Source organism: Corylus avellana, chromosome ca10, assembly GCF_901000735.1.
Source record: "Corylus avellana chromosome ca10, CavTom2PMs-1.0".
In the NCBI taxonomy this organism is placed as follows: domain Eukaryota; kingdom Viridiplantae; phylum Streptophyta; class Magnoliopsida; order Fagales; family Betulaceae; genus Corylus; species Corylus avellana.
In genome coordinates, this window is record NC_081550.1 from 3,875,223 (window position 1) to 3,896,215 (window position 20,993).

Sequence of the window (20,993 nt, forward strand, 5' to 3'; positions counted from 1 at the left end):
GAACTTAAATGAAAGAATTCAACCTCTTCTTCATAACAAACAAACAAGCCCTAACAAAACCAAAATCCCATTTATTGTCCTGTCCATGAGCTTCCAATAAGTTGATAATGAGACCGACCCAGATGCTTCTTGATCATCACTTTGCTGTAGGGGGTGATCAAAATTGGATGGAACAGTAGTATCCGGTACCGATTCGTCATCGCCAGCACTGGGACTTATCGGTCCGGGGGATTCTTCAGAAGGGCTTTTCAAGCTTGCCGGCAACCCTTGTCCATGAGTGACATTAATTTTGAAGTGCTGCCCATTCTTGCATTGTTCACCATCATAATCACCTGAAAAGAAATATGTCATCCCTTCTTTGAGCAGCGGAACTGCCACCGTGTCTGGATGTGGGCTGGTGGATGATGGATCGGAGCTAGACCATTGTGTGGTGTCGTTTTCTTGTGCATCGTCATAATCACAAAGTTTGTAGGTGGTCAAGTTATATGTTTGCACAACTGAATGATTATTATCCGTGTTGAAAACTGCATTAACAAAATGAAAATTTACATTAAGAGAGCGTTATAATTAATGAGTCTAACACGTTTAATTAAATTAGTCGAATTAAGATTGATTTATATAATCTTTATACTTATATCTGAACACAATCCAAGCTCAATACACTAACACGAATTATCACCTCTATTGGTGGCACAGTCAAGGTTTTATATGTGCTTAACCAAAAGAGCTGATAATATAATTTTGGGGTAATTTCACTTACCCTCCATAAAGTTACGCACCTTTGAAACGATGGACTGAGTAATTTCAGTAAGGGTATTTTAGTAATTTCATACATTTCCGTTAGGATTTAACAAAAAATCCTAACAGAAGGAAAAAAGTGAAAGGAAATCAAAGTTCGATATATCAAAGTGAGAGACTTTGAACATTAAAGGGTGTTTGCAAAAGACGCGTAACTTCATGGAGGTAAGTGAAATTACCAGTATAATTTTTATTCTTCATAATGGTATTTTAGACTCAACATGCTTTTGTTCATTTTACACAGAAATGGCCTTTACTGGAGTTGCCGACAGTCGCCTACCAAAGGAGAAAAAAAGGTGGGGTTTGCAGAGAATACTTGCAAGAAGAGAAAGTGTTTACCGATAAACCAATCTATCTGACCCGCTGGAAAGGGCTTTTTTTTTTTTTTTTTCAAAATGAAGCTTTAAGAGCTGACAATACCCATTATACCCTAATTAAACAGAGAAGAAAAAGTAACCTAAAAAATAACTCTTTACTTATAAAATTACTTCATACTCATTTATTACACCTATTTTATACTGACATAATGTGTTTTAAATGGTGTTAATGAGCTTAGAGAGTAAATAAAAGGTAGCCCACTACAGCTGAGTTTCATGTGTAAGTCTCATGTAAAAGTACAACATATAACATCACATGTGCTCTTTTCTTAGTGCTTCTTTTCTTCAGCTAGGCTCTTCTACCAACTTCTATGTGACATTGGGAAAAGCAACACCATGTGTACTAGAAAACCCTACTCGACAGCTCTGCTCCCTTTTTTTTGGCAGAGATAATGTGAGACTAACACAAAGTTGTATACAGAAGTAATGTGCATGCATTTCCAGAAGAAAAAGGAGGAGAAGTAAACCCCAAGATTTCTTTTCCCAACTCAACTCAACTTTTCAAAAGAAAAAAAGAAAAAAGAAAAGGAAAACTAACCAAAATATGGAACTTATTTCTGGTATCATAGTATGGAGTAGGAAAAGAAGAACAAAAAAACTAACCAAAATATGGAATTTTGATTATAATATGAGAGAATTTTGGAGAGGTCTCTTGACTTCATATTCCTTTAATTTGGTAAGGAAGTCTAATACGTAATAACATTGAAAAAACAGTTGTAAATATGAAAACTTCAGGATTAGATCTACATCTAACTAGAGTTATTGAAAATTTTGTAAATCTGGGACACAAATTATATAAATTCTATGGATTACTTCAAATATCAGATATAGTTAATAGATTTTCACTAAAAATGCACAAGTTGCAGGCATGACTGAGAGGAAAAAAACTCCAAGAAAAGGTAGTAACTAGTAAGTATGAAATATGTGTTACCACAAGCTGTAAAAAGAGAAACAAACAGAGAAGAAGTAGAAGCATGCAGATTTTGCAAGTGATGGTTTTGGGTGCTTACTGAGGAAATCTCCCAAGCTGAAGTTCTTGCCAGCAACCCATTTCTGGTAATTGACACTGGGCTTTCCCAATTTGTCATACCAACCCAAAGCATCACCCACTGTGTAGTTCTTGTAGGCCTCAACAGAAGATCCTGAAAATGAGAGAAGAACAGAACAAGAGAGAATGAAGAACAGAAGACCCACAGAGTACCTTCTCTGTTCCATTCTTCTTGGGGTTTGTGAACTTCTGGTTGTTAAGAGCTTCCGAGGAATAAAAACAATGGCACTGCAGTGCTGACACAGTAGCAGCTCAACTCTATCTATCATCTACAGAAGACAACTCTGCTTTTATAGCAAATTACCAAAATACTCCCCCTTCTTTAAACCTGTCCTAATCATTTTTGGTTACTTTCTTTTACTATGTTTGAATAAAATCTCTACATACTAATATGCTATGTTTTGGTTGCTTTCCTAACATAGAATGACATCCACTTGAACGCACCGACATGTATACAGAAGCTGTAAAAAATGACAAACTACTTTTTGAACTGGTCTATACAAACGCATGGACTGCATAGTCTGCATCTAACTTGTCATGAAATAAGGCCTCCTTTGGTTGTTTTTGAGGTTGCTTTTGAATTTATTTATTTGTTTTCTTCTTCTTCTTTTTTTGAGTTTTTTTAATATATTTTGAGAAAAATATAATTTAGCCCTCTAAACTACCAGCTATTTTTATTTTAACTCATTAATATTCAAAAAGTGATAAAGTAACCTCTCAAACTATCAAAAAGTTACAATTTGGCCACTTTATTAGTCAACACCGTCAAATAGGATAAAAAATGCAAAACAACATCGTTTTTTGAGGTTAAGTTACTAAAACACTCTTTCGAAAAAAAAAAATCAATTAAAAAAATGCCCACAAAAAACGACGTCATTTTGAAAAGAAAAAAAAAAACTGTGGTTTAGGGGTGGCTCGCCTATGGGGACCCTTTTTTTTCCTCAAAACAACGTCGTTTTAGAGGGTATTTTTCAAATTGAATTTTTTTTTTCAAAAAGGTATTTTAGTAACTTAACCTTGTCAAAACAATGTAGTATTGAATTTTTTATCCTATTTGACGGTAATGACTAATGGAGTGGCCAAATTGCAACTGGTTAGTAGTTTGGATTGCTACTTTATCACTTTTTGAAATTTAGGGGGCTAAAATAAAATAATTGGTAATTTGGGGGGCTAAATTTTATTTTTTCCATATATTTTTACTTGGTAAAAAAAAAAAAAAAAAACTGTTGTACTGATGCGTGCAGTTAATAGTCTTAACAGTCACTGGCAAATATTTTTGCTTTCCTTTTTTGGATTATATCAAAGTAGGTTGTGTGGTGAAGGAAGATTGTCTGGGTGGAAGACGAATCTGCAAACATGTGATAGCAGCTGTATCATTGCTTTTTGCATCCTAATTCATGTGATTGATTGATACTCTTTGATGTTTTTGTTCTTTTCTTTTCTTTTCTTTCCTGCATATGTAATATATAATAATATGTACATGAAAACATAAAGACATCTAATTAATTTTGTTTCTTTTATTTATTTCCTTTTTGTGGTTGGTTGTTAATTTTCCAGCTATTTGAAAACTAAACCATTTAGTATGGTCTGGTTTCCTATGAAAGAATTATATAAGCATGTCCCATGTTTCCTTTCTATGAGCCCTGAGGAGCCCATCACACAATAATATTGCCTCACTGCCACTGGTGTCATTATAACAATGTCCTTACGTGGGATAATACTGACCTCTAAATTCTGACATTAATAAAAACAGAGTTGTCTATAGTGAAAGTTCAGCAGAGTGTAAAGCAAATGGTCTAGAATTTTGCTGGAAAAAGATGTACCATTTGAAATCTTGTAAATTTCTCAAAATAATTTTAATTGAGATTTATAACTCCAAGGGTAATTATGCAATATTATAATTTTCACGGGGCATTACTACTATACCTTGACAATGACTTACAATGAAAAATGCTACAAAAATTACTTACATCCCTCATGTTTGATGTCATTTTTGAGCTTGTGATATGACCAGTTTAATATCTTTAATTAGGGATATGTATCTTCTTCCTCATTCCAATCAGCTATGATACTATGACTTCAATTAATAACTTGTTTTGCAAGACTTTTTCCAATGAATAACCCAAGTAGATTTCAATTAGAAGATCTCAAACCACCATGAAAGTCATCCTAGACCACCTTTTCAAAGATTGCATAAAAGTGATTTGTGGGATGCCAAAATATATGTCACGCCTATATGGTAATAGTGTTGTATTTATTCATTTTGGGTGGACTAACATAGTCATTTGTTTAGTTTTAGGTCCATAATGGAATAGGTCAATTTTTGTGAACACATGAATAAGTTATTTATTCTCACCCTATATAGAAGTGAAGTTGGCCCATTAAACTTCATTCAGTTAATATGCAAAAATTAGAGTTGAGAGTTATAGTCTCTCTACATACACAACACGAGTATTATTATGCACTTTCAGGGCATTTACAAGAATTTCATCAAGCATATATTGAAAGTTTATCTCCAAATTAATGGAGGTATGTATAATTCTCATAAGTGGCTTATACATGCTATGGAGAGAGAACAAAATTATTATTGTATTATTCTAACAAACAGAGTTCATGAGGTGCACACATTTCTATATCTTTTTTTATTTAAACCTCATATATAGTAGTACATTGTATTATTAAAGAAAGGAATTCATGAGCTTCTCATCTGGTTCTTCAGTCAGAGGTGCAATCGTTTATTTCAAAATCTGAGTTGTTTCTTCATTGTCATGGCAGGATCGATCCATTCTGTGTCTTAGATTTGTCCCTGACTCTGCAGAAGTGTCTTTCTTGTACTTGTACCATGACGCCCAATAGAGATAGTTTGCAAAGTTGAGGGTGCTAAGAATGGCTAGGAACCAATAAAAAAGATTCAACTTGTTATCATTCAAGTTATCTCCATGCAGCCAACCTTGTTTGCTTGGAGTAATCCTCTTGGTGATTGAGTTTACAAGGTCGACGAATATACTGCTCAAGAAGTAGCCGAAAGATAGAGACAAGTAGGTGAATGAAGTAGACAGTGATCTCATTCCTGATGGACCTTCCTTGTAGAAGAACTCCAGTAGTACCACAATGGTGAACATGTCAGCAATTCCAAAAATGCCGTATTGGAAGGAAAGCCAGAATAGGCTTATGGGCTGCAAGGGGTTTTTGTTGGCCTGGTTCCTTCTCTTCACTTCTACAATGCCTGCTACAGCCATTGAAATAATAGAGAGAACGAGTCCCACTGTAACTCGTTGAAGCTGTGTGATGCCGGATGGATGGCCGGTAAGCTTTCGAGCGAAAGGGACGACGACAAACTCGTAGATGGGTTTGAGGATGGACATGAAAACCAGTGGTATTACTGGTATTGATGCTGTAGGGAACTTGTATGAGCCAATATAGGGATCCGTGAAGTACCCTTGGTGCACTGAGAATGTTTGCAGCTGTGCCATGCATGTGTTCATGATAATTGTGCTTGCTATAATGGGCAGCATCCTTGTTAGGATGTAACACCTCGGTCCCATATTGGAAAGATGAGAAGAAACCCACATAGAGTGGGTAGTTTATAAAGATAGTCTGGGTGCTAAGTCCCACATTGCCTAGTTACTAGGTGAAACTGGGCTTTATAATGAATTCTAGGGAAACTCCAAATTGACTAGTCCTTTTGGAGTAATAGCGCAGATGTGGCTAGCGCTTTTCCCTAGGTCGTTACATAGGATCTTGACTTCTTCAACTTGGGTAACTGTGCAAACTTTCCATGGCTCTGGAGTCATGCCTTCATGAAGAATAGCAGCTTTATCAAGTAACCTGGTTCAGTAAAAGCAGTCACATTGGCATATTGGAATCATTCATTCATAGGCATTAAGAAGAGCAAAACTAAAATTTTGGGCCTCAAATTGTAGTACTGCCAAGAATAATCCTAATAAAAAATTATACAAAATTTGGATGTGATGACTGCAATTGAGAGCTTTACCATTTAGGAGTGAAGTTTCTACCTACGGATAGAAGAAATTTGGTTATTTAAAATTAGCATTAGGATTAATTATGAATTCTTATCAATTTAGGTGACATCCTATTGTATATTATTTAAAGGCCATCTTGTTGTTAATAAAAAAAAATTGTGAATCTGTGGTATTTTTTTGCCCTGAGTGGATTTTTGTAGTCTCTTCTACCCAAAATGAGTTATTGTGGCGTTCTCCTACCCGAAGCGGAGAATTCTTTTGCTTGAACAATTCCCTTAACAGTGTAGATTTCTATCAATACCATTACCTGAATTGGCTAGTATGTGAAAGCTTTTCTTCAGATGGATCTCTATCTTCATCATTGATCTCATACAGATCATCAGTATTTTTTGGTATTGACAACCTTCTGTTTCTAATTGCAACCACTATAACCTGAAACAGAGAGGCAAATTATTCTTAGAAATAGTGAGATATGTTAAGTATATTAGAGAGAGAGAGAGAGAGAGAGAGCAACTTGTGCAATCTTCAAAAAAGGGCTTCTCCCTAGGGGTTGGAAGTTGTAGAAGGACTTTCCAAGAGCAAGAAAGATGAATCCAACAAGGGCAGCCATCGTGCCAATAAAAAAACCCCAGTACCAAGCTTTGTTCATGCTAACCCACACAATCACAGTAACTCCTACTATGGATCCAATGGTTGTACTTAGTAAAAACCAGTTAAAATAACTTGCTAGGTGCTTCTTTCCTCTCTCCTCCTTACGATCAAACTGATCAGCACCAAGTGCTGCAATAGACCCCTTTACTCCACCTGCACCAAGTGCTAATAGACAAAGGGAGGTGTAAAACATGGAAGCTTTACCACCTTTGACACAACTTGACTTGCGACAAGGATCAGGATGCATGTCTTTCGCATAAGCTTGAGTAGTAACCATCATCAAAGCCTGCAAGTGAAAGCATAAATTAAAGGATGTAATGGATAGATAAATAAAAGAGCAAATTACATCTTTGTTATAATGATTCCATTAAACTTCCAATTCAAATAAGTGATCCTATAATTAGTTTGAAAGAAATGTTTTGATATAAACTATAGAGATGGAAAAATGATTGAAACACTCCTATATCTATCTAACCCATAATCAAATTAATTTCACAATCATTTCCTAATTAAACTTTTGCTTTTTATTTGTTTTTTTAATGAAAATCTCTTTGTCCCTCACTCTTATGTCCTAAATTTTTTTAATATAGATGTAATGGATAGATAATGAATCTTACAAGTACTTCCATAGTTCCAAATGTCAAACATGTATGGAGTCGGCTTAAGTAAGTGTCTGAGATGAAGGCTCCTAGGACAGAGAGAAGCCAAACTGAACCCATGAAGTTGGTAAGAGTGTTTGAAGAAGCGGATAGATCAAATTGCATGACAAGCTTAAAATACAGAACCATGGTTGACATGTTAGCTACAAATCCCATATTCTCCAAGGCCCCCAACACTACAAATCACAGAAACAGTAGTATGAGCAGTTAGTCCATGCAGGATCACATCCGTAAGTACTTTACCCTTGCATTGCTATATTTCATTTTCAAATATTAAGAACATTCTTACCAAAAACGAACATGCGAGCCAGGAATCCACCTTTTCTTTTGCCCCATGGGCTGAAGAGCATATATGCTTCCTTTGGATCCTAAATTTAAAAAAGCAATAATCAACAAATGAGATAGCAAGTCTGCTAAGAGTACTATGGTTTTTACTATATGGTTTTCTTAAATTCATGTGACAGTTCATAATTGGTAAAAATGCATGACTTGTCAATCATACACTCTCGATCATTTCAACAACTACGTACTGTCACGTCAATTTGCAAGGGAATTGTAATAATACCCAAAAAAAAATTCATGAGAAAGGTATGGAGTTGATAATAGGATGGCTCAACACATACCATAAATTAGAGCTTCTGATGAGAAAAGAGTTGTTAGTAGCTAGCTAGCTAGCTAGCTTAGGAAGATACAAATTGCTGTGAAGTGGGTGTGGCTTTTGAGTGTAAAACAGACTGAAGGCTATTTATAGTGTGAAGAGCAACAGATTCTAGCCATATTTACTACACCAAGCTGCTAGACTTTGTTATGAAATTTTAGAAGTTCTTCTTTCTACGACTCTAAATTAATAATCCAAAAACTGGTTTTATTCCCTGCCTTGTAATACTCGAAGCTGTATATATCTCTTTCTCCTGATCAGTGTTGGACTGTTATTCATTTCATCATATTTTTTATACTTTTCTCCCACAATTCTGGACTCTTATTAGTATTCTTTGAATATCTTCCCCCTCTCCACAAATTGGATCCCTACTGTTACACTAACACCATTATTATTCTAAATTTTAACTTCTCTTTAATACAATGACAAACATTGCTACAATGTGTGTTCAGTACAACCAAAGGCATCTCCTAGTAGGACATAACAGCTTCTTGGAGAGGATTTCCAACACACCCACCTCTCCAAAACAAAAGAAAGAAAAGATTAAAAATCAAAAAATAAAAACGAAATCAGAAGCACTAGTCATTATGTTTTATATACATGCCAGCTGCAGGAAAGCTTTTACCACTCTCTCTCTGCTCTTCATAGGTCACATGGCTTTCCACACTTTTTTTCTTTTTTCTTTTGCGTATTTTCATCTACCCATTGGCCAAAAACTGACCTTGGAGGATAAGCATCTTTGTATAAGAAAAATCAGAAGCCAAATTAAAATATTGTGGGAATATATTGATTGTACTTTGACAAAAAGAGACATGCTATATATACATCATTTATGATCCTTCTCACATCCCTTTACTTTTCAAAACCACCATTGAATATGTGAAGTCCACATGTGAGATTCACATGGACCTACTGATCCAATGATAATTTTGAAAAGTAGATGGACGGAAGAATGACCATAAAAGGAAATGAACCATTAAAGTATCACACCTCCTCTTCTAGTTAGCAATTGCCTAAAAGTGGTTGGTTTGTGGTCACACTTGTAGCCAGGGCGGCCCAACCACTAGGTGAGTTAGGCCGGCGCCTAGAGCTCTAGATTTCTAAGGCCAAAAAAAAAAATTTTTAAGGCCCAAAATAATTTTTAATAAGGCCAAAAAAAATTTGTATAAAGGCCTTCAACATGCTTTCTTGAGGTCCTCAACATGCTTTAAGAAAAATATTATTATTTGTTTATAATATCAAGGCTCCAACATGCTTTCTTTAGGCCTTCAACATGCTTTACAAAAACAATATTATTTTTTTTATAATATGGAGGCCTTCTGCACAACGGCCACGAAGCCCTCAACAGTCAACATGTTTTTTAAAAAATAATATTATTTGTTTATAATATCAAGGCGCCCTCTACAAAATAAGAACAAAAAAAAAAAAAAAAAAATCTAAGAATCCCATAGACTTGTCTGTTGTGGTTATTTTGTAGAAATCTAGCCCCTCACAAAAGGTTAAAATGTTCAACTTTTCACATTTTAAAAAGGTTAAAATGGTTATTTTGCAATCTACAAAAATGCTGAAAGACAAAAATAAGTATACTTAATTTAAGTATAAAGAACAAGGAGTAAGGAGGCAAAATGGTAATTTTAGTCTCAAACAAAAAATCACTAAGTGCGGAATCGGTGCTTATTAGGTAAAGATCTCATGCCATATTAAAATAAATATTATTTACTTAATATTTAAATATTAAAAAAATAAGGCCAATTTTAAAGTTTTGCCTAAAGCCCCCATATACATTGGGACGACCCTGCTTGTAGCCCTTTTGTCTCCTATTCAATTTCTGTCCCACATCAGTTAGAAGCAGGAGTACAATTAGGTTTATAAAACTACCACGTCTTCTCTTCCAATCAGCAATTGTATGAAAATAGTAAGTTTGTAGGTCCCATTGTAGTTCTTCTCATCCCTATTTTACTTCACCTATATCGATTGTGGATTTTTTTATTTTTTTTTGCCCCTATTTTTCATAGAAAAGGAAAAAAGAATGGCTTCCCCCATCCCACATCGGTGATATACACTCTCTCAAACGTCGCATCACTCAATTGTGATGAGCCATATAAGATATTAGTGAAGATTATCATTTTCTTAACACCATGTTTAAGAGATATGGAGGCCTAGAACACCATGTTTATCATTGGTACGTATAAGATGTGGTTGAATAGGTATTGCAATAAGGAAGCTTTTCTTTATGCAAAATATGCAGATTAATTAAAATGCTGTGGGTTGCGGCTCTGCCTCTGCCATTCTACTATATGACTTACCCAAATGGGGATCCCAAAAAAGAAAGTAGAAGTTAATTGTCAAAATTACTTCTTATTGAATGTGCTCAAAAACACAAAGTTTTAAGACATTATTCCCAACCGAAACAGGACACCACACAATAGGTATCAAAATTCTGTCCAATCAAGGGGATGGACGGCAATAGCTGGCACATGTCTCCCACATTCAAATGTGTAACATCACAACAATCACAATTCCATTATCTTTGGAGGGAGAAAAGAAGGTGGAAAGAAGGAGATAACAACAAATGAGTGGAATCTTCCCTTTACTCAAGTTCACTGGACCATCCATGACTGGTGCTGATGTTGGCAACTCCTCCTCCATTCACCTTAACCTTAGCCCCACAGCAGCCCTTTCTATGATGCCCCTCAAACTCAACATCTTTTCCACCGCCGACTCCATCCTTTTTTCCAAGCTCCAACCTCCTCTCTAGGAACTCCGAATTCTCCTTCCAGACCTCTCCATTAGCATAAACTTCCTTCTTCCATATTGGAACCGAAGCCTTTAACTCATCAATCACAAACTTACAAGCATCTAAAGCATCAACTCGATGAACGGCCGAGATTGCAATGAAGACACTTGTTATTCCAACTGGAACCGGGCCCAGGCGGTGAGCAACTGCGATGGAGTGGAGATTCCAGGAGGATCTAGCAGACGAACAAATGGATTTAATGCATCGGATTGCCATGGGTTTGTATGCCTCATATCTCAGCTCCAAGACTGTTTTGCCTTCAAAGCTGTCGCGTGTCGTGCCGGAAAATGTTGATATAGCACCGGCTTGTGGGGCGGTTACATAGTTTATGTATCTGGCGAGGTCAATTGGATTATGCTCGTCCAAGATTTCAACTAGAGTTTTCTCCTCAGGGGTCATTGTTTTCTGACTGGTGGACTGATCCAGAGATTGGAAGGATTATGCGAACTTATACAACAAAAGTAACAGAAGCATATTGTTCCATGGTCCAGACCCCAGATGGATGCAATATCAGCCACACTTTTGCATTAGAAGACGAGACAAAAATCTTCCCTTCTAAAATTAGAATATCAATGTTATATGACTCGGAACAAAATCTTTCTTAAAGAAAAAGGTTCGGTGAGCTCACAGTCAGCGATTCTTTGGCTCTTGAAGATTGGAAGAGGCAGTTTTCATCTTAACCTGCACAGAGCTAAGCATTTTAGAACTTAAACAAAGTTGCCAAGGTAATGTCACCATCACAGAGAGTGGAAATAATACAGGACCAACCATCACAAGTGTCCCATTGGGCAGATCAAGTTTATTGACATTAACTGGGGAATCCACATTTAATATGTGAAAAGGGCAAATGAAACTTTTTGACTTAAAAAACTCTATTTCTCAAACACAATCTCAAACATACTCTAAGTTTATCATTATTTAACTTAGTCAATTTTTATAATAATTGATAATAGTCAACACAGTACGCGAACCACAATAGGGCCGGTGCGTTTGATAAGATGTCTGTCCTTCCTGCATCATTTATGGATGTTCTTTTCTCTTCCTCATTAATTTGCCAACACAACTTCAAGTTCTACAGAGTTCTAGAGTTTTATTGGAAAAGTATTGGTCATAGGTTTTTGTCTTTTTGTTAAAGTTCTACTGAGTTTTTATAACTCTATTGCATATTATTTTTATTTTAAAAAAAAAGGGGGGTTTCGCTCTGCTTAAATGGTGTGTTGGAGAGGATTAGAGGAACATTTTTAGTTTTTTTTTTAAAATAAAAAAATAAAATTGACATAATAGTAGAATAGAAAGGAAAGCGAAAAAAAAGTCATATTGCCAGGGCCATAAAGTCATATTGCCGGGGCCCTAGCATAAAAAATAGCACTCTTATAAGGAATTTAAGATTCTTTGGGGTTGCCAAGGAACCCCCAAGTGTTGAAAGGGTAGGTCCACCCCTGTGAATGGCCAAGCGATGTCTAAAGACCAACTTAATCCATGGTTCCAACGATTTCAAATAATGTTGTTTCAATATATGGAATGAAAGATATATAAGGATGAGAATCTGAAAGACAAATAAGGCAACTATTTAAGGATGAGAAAAAAAATTACATAAAAAGTGCAATGATCAGTACCAATACCTATATAAAAGCTATTAACAAGAAACTCCCAAACGTATGCAATATCATTGTCAAACATGATATGTCATGAATATAGCACATGATTAGGTTATCAGACAGAACTTTATTTCAGCTAATGACATGTAAAGATCACATACCTAGGCAATGCAGCTCAATATCATAAAACTTGAGGAATAAATAAATATATCTAAGCATACACCCTACATCACAGCACAAATACTTGAGTCAATCAATAATGCAGAGAAAGCAATATTGAATAATACAAAACCAATTCAAACATAAAAACAAAGACAATTTTAAAAGAAGATCTGCAAAAACCAACGTACCAGTACATGTTCAGAATTATTGTGATTTGCATGTGCATATATGTTTTTCAGCTTAAAATGAAAGAAGGCTTGCGCACAATAAAATAAAATAAAATCTATTGAACAATGAGCAGACTTGCGCACTTTCATTGACCATAAGCATAAATTCTAGCTCAAAAAGCACTTGCATGGCATAAATTGCCAAATGCAAAACATATATAATCAATGAAGAACCAAATGCAAACACAAGCAACAAATATTTGGAATACAGAGCGAGAAATAAAAAACCAAAATAGTTAGGATTTACAGGGCTTTAGTTAGTACAGCAACTATAGATAACATAGAGGCTCACTTTACAATCTTCTTTTTGATAAATAATCGAATTATCATTAAAAATGTAAGGCGCCCCCAAGTACACAGGGAGTATACAAAAGAAGCCACCTAAGATTTAGGAGACAGTCTAAACATTACAACCATCTAAAAGGAACTAATGTTAAGTATGATGAACAACACCTTCTTTTTCTTCTATCACCGGCTAAATGAACAGGATCAAGTAGACTAAAGAGAAAAAGAAAGAATCATATATCAATCAATGAAACTGGTTTGCCATTAGATCATGATCTACTTATCAGCCAAATATAACAGTCGAAGCAGACACCATAAATATCGAAGAATGAATTGTTAGTCAAATAATGAATTTTTTTTTCTTAGGCATGAAGCTAGATAATGATTCAGAGCACCAAATTTGTTTAATGTTGGCAGTTTCAATAAAGGTTTACCAGCCCTAAACATGTCTCAATTGCTTGGCCCCAGCTAAAGAAAGATGCCTTGTGAATGTTTTAGAAAATGTATGTCTAGAGAACCATGTTTCAAAGTCAATATTGAGTTTGAATGTTTCGAGCATAGCAATCATCTGAAGTGAAGCATGGACCTGCTATCACAAGCATCTTCAAATAAGCAAATAGTTTAAAAGTGACTGTTCTCATTGAGTGATGCATAATGAAAATTTTTTTTTTTTTTTGATAAGTAATAATGCATTAAGAGCGCAGAGGGGCGCAACCCTAGTACACAGGAAGTATACAAGAGAGCGACTAAGTAGGGGAGAAAGAAGAAGAGAACATAAAGAGAAAATCAGAAAATTCGATCACTAAAGGAGCAAGCCATCCTGCTGTCCATGTGAATAAAGTGTACAAAAAGAAGTGAATAAGATCCTCTAGGTTCCTCGACAAATCCTCAAAACATCTCGCATTCCTTTCCTTCCAAAGACACCATAGGAGACACAAGGGAGCCATCTTCCAAACCATAGCACTACTAGTTCTACCTCCCGCCCACCAACTGGCAAACATCTCCATGACGCTTCTATGCATAATGAAATATTTTGTCCACAAATAGTTCTACCCCCAACTATATTCATCCTATGTAATATCTCTTTGACTTTTGCTTCACACATGTTTCTTAGAACAGGATTGATGGTTTAAGCCACAAATGGTGGCCAAAACATGTGCAGATATTGGGCCTCAACAAGCATTTATACGGCCCAACAAACAGGTGCAAGTTGTTTCTTATGGCTTGAACAACATTCTACCCCAGCAATTGTCTCCCTAATCAGAATGGCAAGAAAATTCTCATTTTCATATTTACCTTAACCTTTATTCAAATCCAAAAGAAATGGCCAAGCTTCAGTCATAGCCATGAAATGCACAAGCAATTAATATTGTTCATCAATTCATCCATCAATTACAATACTGACTTCCTTCTTCATCCATGTGCTTTTAATGCATTCAACAAGATATTTGCTTTCTCTTTTTGAAGCAAAGTCTCTTCAACATATTGTAATTGGGGCGTATATTATTAGATTTTTAGCAGCAAAGAATACGAGTGTATTTATTATATTATAATAAATAATTTTACTATTCTTTAATATTTACTTTAACATTTATTATATTATGATGAATTTATTATTATTATAATGAAAATAAATATACGAACGTATGTACTATGTAGTATGGATTTCACACAAGTTCAAGAGGCAAGCCAGCCGCACAGAACATCCTGGCATCCTCAGCATCTAAATGTTCCTTAGCCTCCAGGATTGATGCTTTTTCTATGCTCGTGCATTCTTCAACCTTCCTTTTCTTTGGCTCAAAAACTCCTGCCTAGATGAACCAATGGCAGATGCCCCAAAGCAGGGCTTGCACCAGGAGATGATGATGGTACACTAAAAGCAGGTGTCAAAGGAACTAGTTCAAGAGGAAAAAATTCTCTTGAATATCTGAGGTATCATTTTGGAGCATTCTTAAATTCCCAGACCCGGTATTCTTAGCAAGTGAGACATAGTTACAATAGAATCTACAATTTCCTCCCCACAAACCCATCTTGTCTATTTTCATAACATACTTCCAAGCTGGGTAATATCATCCTGAGCTGTGTGTGGTACTACCACCAGCAGGACTCATATTCCTATAACAGTAGGTGCAAGTTAATCCATTGACAACCATCCACAGCATAAAGATTTTCACAAACACCCACAAGAAAAAATTGGAAACTTTCTTGTTTTTTTTTTTGATAGGTAGAAACAATTGGAAACATAATACTTTGAGGTTCTGAAATTGCCTTTGGATGCACAAAATTGGAATTGAACTGGAATTCTAATTTGTGGAACTAAAACTCAATAAATTCAGAACTCCACAGAGTGATATTCACGTTGTTCGATTGTTCCCAGAATCACTGCTTCGGAATTCTAAATCTTCCGTGTGAAATTTTGGATTCTCAAAGAAAAAAAAAAAGGTATAGAATTTGACTTAATTTTCAAAAAAAAATCTAAAAAACAGAGCTGCTGCTGGTTTGCTCTGCCAAACTTTTTCAGCATACCCGAGTGTTGTATTTAAAACATAGGTGTGCTGGCTAAGTCACCTTGCACAGCATGCAACATAAAGGCATTTTTTTATAGGTCTCGAGTTTTTATTGAAACACGTATTCAACAGTTTTTTTTTCTTTTCAAACAAACGATATTCTCTTCTCTGCTGCTTCAATTTTATTGCAACCCATATTGTATCGATCTTTTCTTATTAATACGAACCAAACATTTAAGAAACATTACAACAATACAAAACACAGAGACCCTTCAAGGGAATTAACGAATATTAAACAAAAATGGAGCTGCCCAAAAATTCTAGCAACCAAAATTATGAAAAATAAATTAATACAGAAAGAAAATTTTGAATACCTTCGGGAATAACGTGGGCTTTGTTGGGATTCCTTAGAAATTCTTGTACTTGATTCAAAAGAGGACTCTTCTTCTTCTCTTGAAATGTTCGAGTCAAGCAGAAACAGAGGTTTAAGGAGTTTTGATCACCCAGCTTTCATATTCCACCTGTCTTTAAAGACATCTCCATCGACCAATCAAACAACACCTAGAAAGAACTTTGATTATTCCTCGCCCACCAAGCTCTCTCTCATGGGTCGGTGGCCACTCAGCCATCGGCCGTGAAAGAACTTTTTTTTATTTATTTATGAAAAAATATTCTTCAAAATGAGAGTCCTTTCCAGCCGCCCAACTGCATTCGAAACCCTAACCTGGGCCTCCTGTGTCTATACTATACGGAGTTTCTCTTCGCCCTAAAAAAATGTCCAAAACATAACCTAACGGCAAATTAGTCTTACACTGGCCGCTTCCACCAACAATTTCCGAGTATTTGTCCGAAGCTCCAAGACTTCTGAGTATTTTTTTTCCCCACTTGGCCATTTCACCGGCCGCTTCCACTGATGTTAAAGAAAGCATCGCATTACCTCCGGTCCCTCCCCGTCCGTTTCGTTGTCCCCATTTAACCGCTTTAATTAGTTTTGTCCACTCATAGGCCTATAATCATATCTTTTCTTTTTTCTTTTTTTTTTTTAATTTAATGAAGACAGTTTATTATTTTGTTATTTTCTTTTTTCTTTCCTCTTTTTCAAAGTTGTTTGGAAGTATTTGAGAAGGCATTAGGGTAAAAGGTGAATGAGGATAAAACCAATGTCTCAATGGAGTGAAAATGTTTTTTTTTAATCTTTTGCGAAGTTATTGCAATAGACATGAATAGTTCTATGCTTAGGGCCAATTTGAAATTGCATTTGAGTGACCTAAAAATACTTTTAACACTTAAAAAGTCTGTTTAAAAAAAAAAGTATTCGTTTGATAAAAAAATTATAAACTCTTTTAAAGGTCCAAAAAGCCTAAAAATAACTAAAAAAACACTTTGGACAAAAAACTTAAAAATGAAGCTTTTACCCAAAAGCTCTTTTTGACTTAAAAGCTCTATTTATTAAACGCAATCCCAAACAAGCTCTTAATCTAGTTTAAAGGGTAAACAAGCTCTTAATCTAGTTTAAAGGGTAATTAGGTATGAAAAAAGTTCCTTGTCCTCGTCTAAAATAGGGTGTAAAAGAATATGAGCAATATGTGTACCGTTGATTACAGAAATGTTACTAGTATTAAACTGATAACAGATGCTACGACCTTTGACAAACAACAGCCCTACACGATGAGTCACTGTCCAGAATCCACAAACCCAACTCTTGAAGCCGCATCTGAATTGAATTAACACCTAATCCAGTAGACCAAAAAACCATCTTCTTTCCATCCCCTAAAGAAGATTGAGTAACATTATTGGTACCAATCTTCATGCCAAACCTTGTCTCATCAAACCTCTTAATCCTCCCACCTTTCTGTTCCAATAACTTAGCCGCTATATACACAAAACTAACACCATCACTGGATGATGAACCTTTACTCACCGCTGCCACAACCTTGGAAAATAAATCATCATCCCAGAATTTCTCAGCAGAAGATGTGCTTCTGGCATAGAAAAGTTCCAAGCCTTTCCCAACATAGAAATCGTAGGAGGGATCAATGAACTCAAGAAACATGTCGCCACTTGTAAAAAGCATGTTCCCGTCCACCATCCAAGAATTAAACCTATATTCCAAACACTTTCTGATTATGTAGGCTTTCACAGAAATCTCCTTGATCAGCTCTGAGTTGAAATTTTGAGAAGTCATCCCTTTATAAGCTCTGACATTATTGAAAATTTTGTCTGCATTAATCACTGGATGCCCCCTTCTTGAGAGATCAAGTAGGAAGTTGGATTCAGGGCCTAGAAATATGTAGTTCCAGATATTTAGTCTCTCAAAGTGACATAGCAAGTTCCTTGTGACCGACTCTGCTACTCCAAAGAGACTTACAAAAATAACGGTCTCCTGTTTCTGCACGGCATAAAGAACAGAGCCAAGTTCATCAACGTTCCTTACAACTCGTCCAGGAAGTACATCTCTGAAGCAGAAATCATACCATTTAAGATTATTCAAGGACTGCATTTCCAAAAGACTGAAATCAAGGGTACTTTCATCCAATAATTGAGAATCAGGCCCAGCTGTTTTCCCATAGTTAACACCAGCATCCCTGTGAGAGACACTCAATGCTCTCTCATGTAAAAAATTGGTATAGATATTAAAATAACCACGGGAATGAATAAATTTAATGAACCACGGAGTCCATATTCTCTCTCCCATCTTCTTGTACCATCCAGTTGTCACCTGCGATTTTAGAATTTAATTGAGACAATAAGTCAGTACCATAAACATTGGACAAAAGCTAAAAACTGACAATATGAGAGAAGAATAAATCTAATTACCATCCCATCAAGAAATGGCTTGATTCCCTTGGCCTTGTGTTTATCATACCATAACCTGAACTCTTTCCAAGGTTTTGGAAAGAGAAGCTGACCCCAAGTGCCAACTAACTGGTATAAGAAAAGTCGTGTTCTGCTATCCAATTGCATTTTGTTTCCATGTTTACCTGTGGTCAGCAAACAATTAAATCAGAGAAAATCAATATGGGATTGAATTCAAAAAACCACAAGTTGGGCCTAAACGTAAGAAAGCGGGGGGAACATACATATAAGAATGATTAATTAGATAAGAAAAGTCAATCACTGAAAGTAACATAAGGCCAATCAAACTGGTAATGAGTGGCACATATTGCAATAGGCGAGTCATACATGGAGTTTCTTGAAGAGATTTTCAATCATTCTCCACCGAAAAAAAAAATCAAACAGTGAAAACCCACAACTTTCATGGGAAAGAACAGCAGAAGAATTTGGTTTATAGTTTAGTATAAAAATTCACTTCAACAATCAGAATATTTGGGCTTGACATTTTAGTACTTGTTATTTTTTTTTTTTTGAATCAAGTACTGATTATTAGATGGGAATGAATGACGTTTGTAGGTGGGGGAAAAATTACTAAAAAAAAAATAAAAAATAAAACAAATAATTTCTTGTTTAGCATGGATTTTAAAATGATCATCACTAGGCAATTTAGCACAAAGATGTCACTAGGTAGTCCTAACGCCCAGCAAATGCCTCATAAGACTACACGAGGTAGCATTACAATACCGCTATCAACAGAGTTCCTCAAGTTTTGCCAATAAAACTAAATTCGAAGCACCATCTACAGACTGTAGTGTCTTTTGACATGTTTTAAGATATTCTACAATGTTCTGAATCAATCAAGCAAATGAAGCTACCTAACCAGGAACATAAATCCTCCCCCAACACTGAAATCTACCCAAAAAAAACTGTTTTGAGTAAGAACCTACAATTGAAATCTTCTTGTGTCTCTTCCTGAGAATCTTTTCTTTTTTAAGGAAACGAAATTACATGTCTTCATCAATAAAACTACATAAACAAACCTACAAAACAGTCTTTTTCTTCTCTCTCAACTTTTTGGTAATAGCAATCAGTTTCCAATATGTGGGTAGCTCACAGATTCATCAATTTCCAATATGTCCGAGAAAAATGCACATTCTGATCTCTATAGATCTCTGTCTCCAAACAAGAAATATCCAATCCAAAACTCTTAGAATTCTAAGCTACCACACCAAATTCCCAGTTTCAAAAAACGAGTGCCAGGACTGAGAGCTAGAAAAAAATGATACCTGGGACGAACCTTGGTCGCTGCAGCGAAGCCCCGTAGATGGAGGGACTGAAATTCGAAGCGTTGTAATAGAAATTCAGGATCAAACTCCGAAGAAACTTGTAATATAACGGCGAGACCTCCAAATCGTCCTCGACCACGAAGGCGAACTCGTCGTCGGAGCTGGGCCACCAGGCCTCCAACCACTGCGCCTGCAGCCCCGCATTCCCGGTCCGATAGTGCACGAGCTTTTCCCCGAAGCTCCACTCGAACCCATCGACGAAGCCCAGGATCCGATGCGCACCGTCCAGTGCGAGGGAGTCGTTGTTATCGGGAGCAAAATGGTCGATGTAGATGTGGAGATGGACGCGGTCGGAAAGGTAGTCAGCGGCGGCGAGGGAGCGGAGGCAGCGGGAGAGCGAGTCCAGGCGATTGAAGGTGAGGACTTTGATAATGAGAGTGAAATTTGAGGAATTGGGGGTGCGAGAGTTAGTGTTAGGACTAGGGTTTTGAAGGGAATGGAAGAAATTAGGGTTAGGGTTAGGGTTAGGAGAGGAGAAGTAGGAGTGGAAGAAGAAGAAGAAGAAGAGAGCAGAGAGGGAAAGGATGAGGAGTGGGAAGAACTGTCTTTTGGGACCCATCATTGTTTGTTAGGGTTGGAGAGGTACTGACAGTGCTCTTGGTGTCTCAGGTGGAGAAGAAGACTTGGGGGAGGTGATGCAGAAGATCTATGAGTAGAAGAAGAGTGAGCTTCCCCGATCCCAAATTTTGGACATGGGTTCATGTGTATAATTGTAAAGTAAATCACCGATTTTAAAAGTAGTATCAATTTTTAAGATAATAAAAATAAGAAAAGTGTTATATATCTCAAAAAAAAAAAAAAAATTATAAGTTAATTTTTAAATAATGTGTTACAATCTCATGAAATTTATTATTTTGAGAAATATGTCACCAACTCAATTCACCGGCTATAAGAAGCCAAATCGCCCTCAAATATGGTTTTAGGGGTGGTTTCTCAAAGAAGTAGGGGCGGTCGGACTATCAGCTACAAGGATGGTCGAAACCATCAAAACCACCCTAGTTTGTTTTTTTGTTTTTTTGTTTTAATTTTATTTATATATGAATAATACGTGTCATTATATAA

The 20,993-nt window shown here is 36.1% G+C and overlaps 4 protein-coding genes across 4 annotated transcripts; all 4 read right to left on the reverse strand.

Moving 5' to 3' along the window:
• On the reverse strand, nt 1-2,611 carry LOC132164006 (early nodulin-like protein 18). The gene is made up of 2 exons (XM_059574411.1): nt 2,186-2,611; nt 1-524 (listed from the first exon to the last, which is right to left on the reverse strand). The coding sequence occupies exons 1-2, from the start codon at nt 2,490-2,492 to the stop codon at nt 31-33; spliced, it is 801 nt and encodes a 266-aa protein (XP_059430394.1). The 5' UTR covers nt 2,493-2,611; the 3' UTR covers nt 1-30.
• A 2,347-nt stretch (nt 2,612-4,958) lies between these two features.
• LOC132163890 (protein NRT1/ PTR FAMILY 4.5-like) lies at nt 4,959-8,030 on the reverse strand. The gene is made up of 7 exons (XM_059574266.1): nt 8,019-8,030; nt 7,806-7,884; nt 7,475-7,692; nt 6,721-7,143; nt 6,514-6,638; nt 5,964-6,051; nt 4,959-5,750 (listed from the first exon to the last, which is right to left on the reverse strand). Exons 1-7 carry the CDS (start codon nt 8,028-8,030, stop codon nt 4,959-4,961), a joined length of 1,737 nt encoding a protein of 578 aa, XP_059430249.1.
• A 2,486-nt stretch (nt 8,031-10,516) lies between these two features.
• LOC132163427 (molybdopterin synthase catalytic subunit) lies at nt 10,517-17,201 on the reverse strand. The gene is made up of 2 exons (XM_059573712.1): nt 16,125-17,201; nt 10,517-11,652 (listed from the first exon to the last, which is right to left on the reverse strand). The coding sequence occupies exon 2, from the start codon at nt 11,368-11,370 to the stop codon at nt 10,765-10,767; it is 606 nt and encodes a 201-aa protein (XP_059429695.1). The 5' UTR covers nt 11,371-11,652; nt 16,125-17,201; the 3' UTR covers nt 10,517-10,764.
• Nucleotides 17,202-17,280: 79 nt separating this feature from the next.
• On the reverse strand, nt 17,281-20,627 carry LOC132163426 (uncharacterized). The gene is made up of 3 exons (XM_059573710.1): nt 19,872-20,627; nt 18,568-18,731; nt 17,281-18,469 (listed from the first exon to the last, which is right to left on the reverse strand). Exons 1-3 carry the CDS (start codon nt 20,491-20,493, stop codon nt 17,387-17,389), a joined length of 1,869 nt encoding a protein of 622 aa, XP_059429693.1. The 5' UTR covers nt 20,494-20,627; the 3' UTR covers nt 17,281-17,386.
• Nucleotides 20,628-20,993: the final 366 nt, after the last annotated feature.

Coding starts and splice junctions, on each gene's coding strand:
- LOC132164006 (XM_059574411.1), bottom strand. CDS start 2,492: ATGATAGATAGAGTTGAGCTGCTACTGTGTCAGCACTGCAGTGCCATT. Junction 525..2,185: donor CAGCTTGGGAGATTTCCTCA/GTAAGCACCCAA, acceptor TTGTTAATGCAG/TTTTCAACACGGATAATAAT.
- LOC132163890 (XM_059574266.1), bottom strand. Junction 7,693..7,805: donor GGCTCGCATGTTCGTTTTTG/GTAAGAATGTTC, acceptor TGTGATTTGTAG/TGTTGGGGGCCTTGGAGAAT. Junction 5,751..5,963: donor CCCAAGTTGAAGAAGTCAAG/ATCCTATGTAAC, acceptor CCGAGGTGTTAC/ATCCTAACAAGGATGCTGCC.
- LOC132163427 (XM_059573712.1), bottom strand. CDS start 11,370: ATGACCCCTGAGGAGAAAACTCTAGTTGAAATCTTGGACGAGCATAAT.
- LOC132163426 (XM_059573710.1), bottom strand. CDS start 20,493: ATGATGGGTCCCAAAAGACAGTTCTTCCCACTCCTCATCCTTTCCCTC. Junction 18,732..19,871: donor GCGACCAAGGTTCGTCCCAG/GTATCATTTTTT, acceptor TGCTGACCACAG/GTAAACATGGAAACAAAATG. Junction 18,470..18,567: donor AGCCATTTCTTGATGGGATG/GTAATTAGATTT, acceptor CTAAAATCGCAG/GTGACAACTGGATGGTACAA.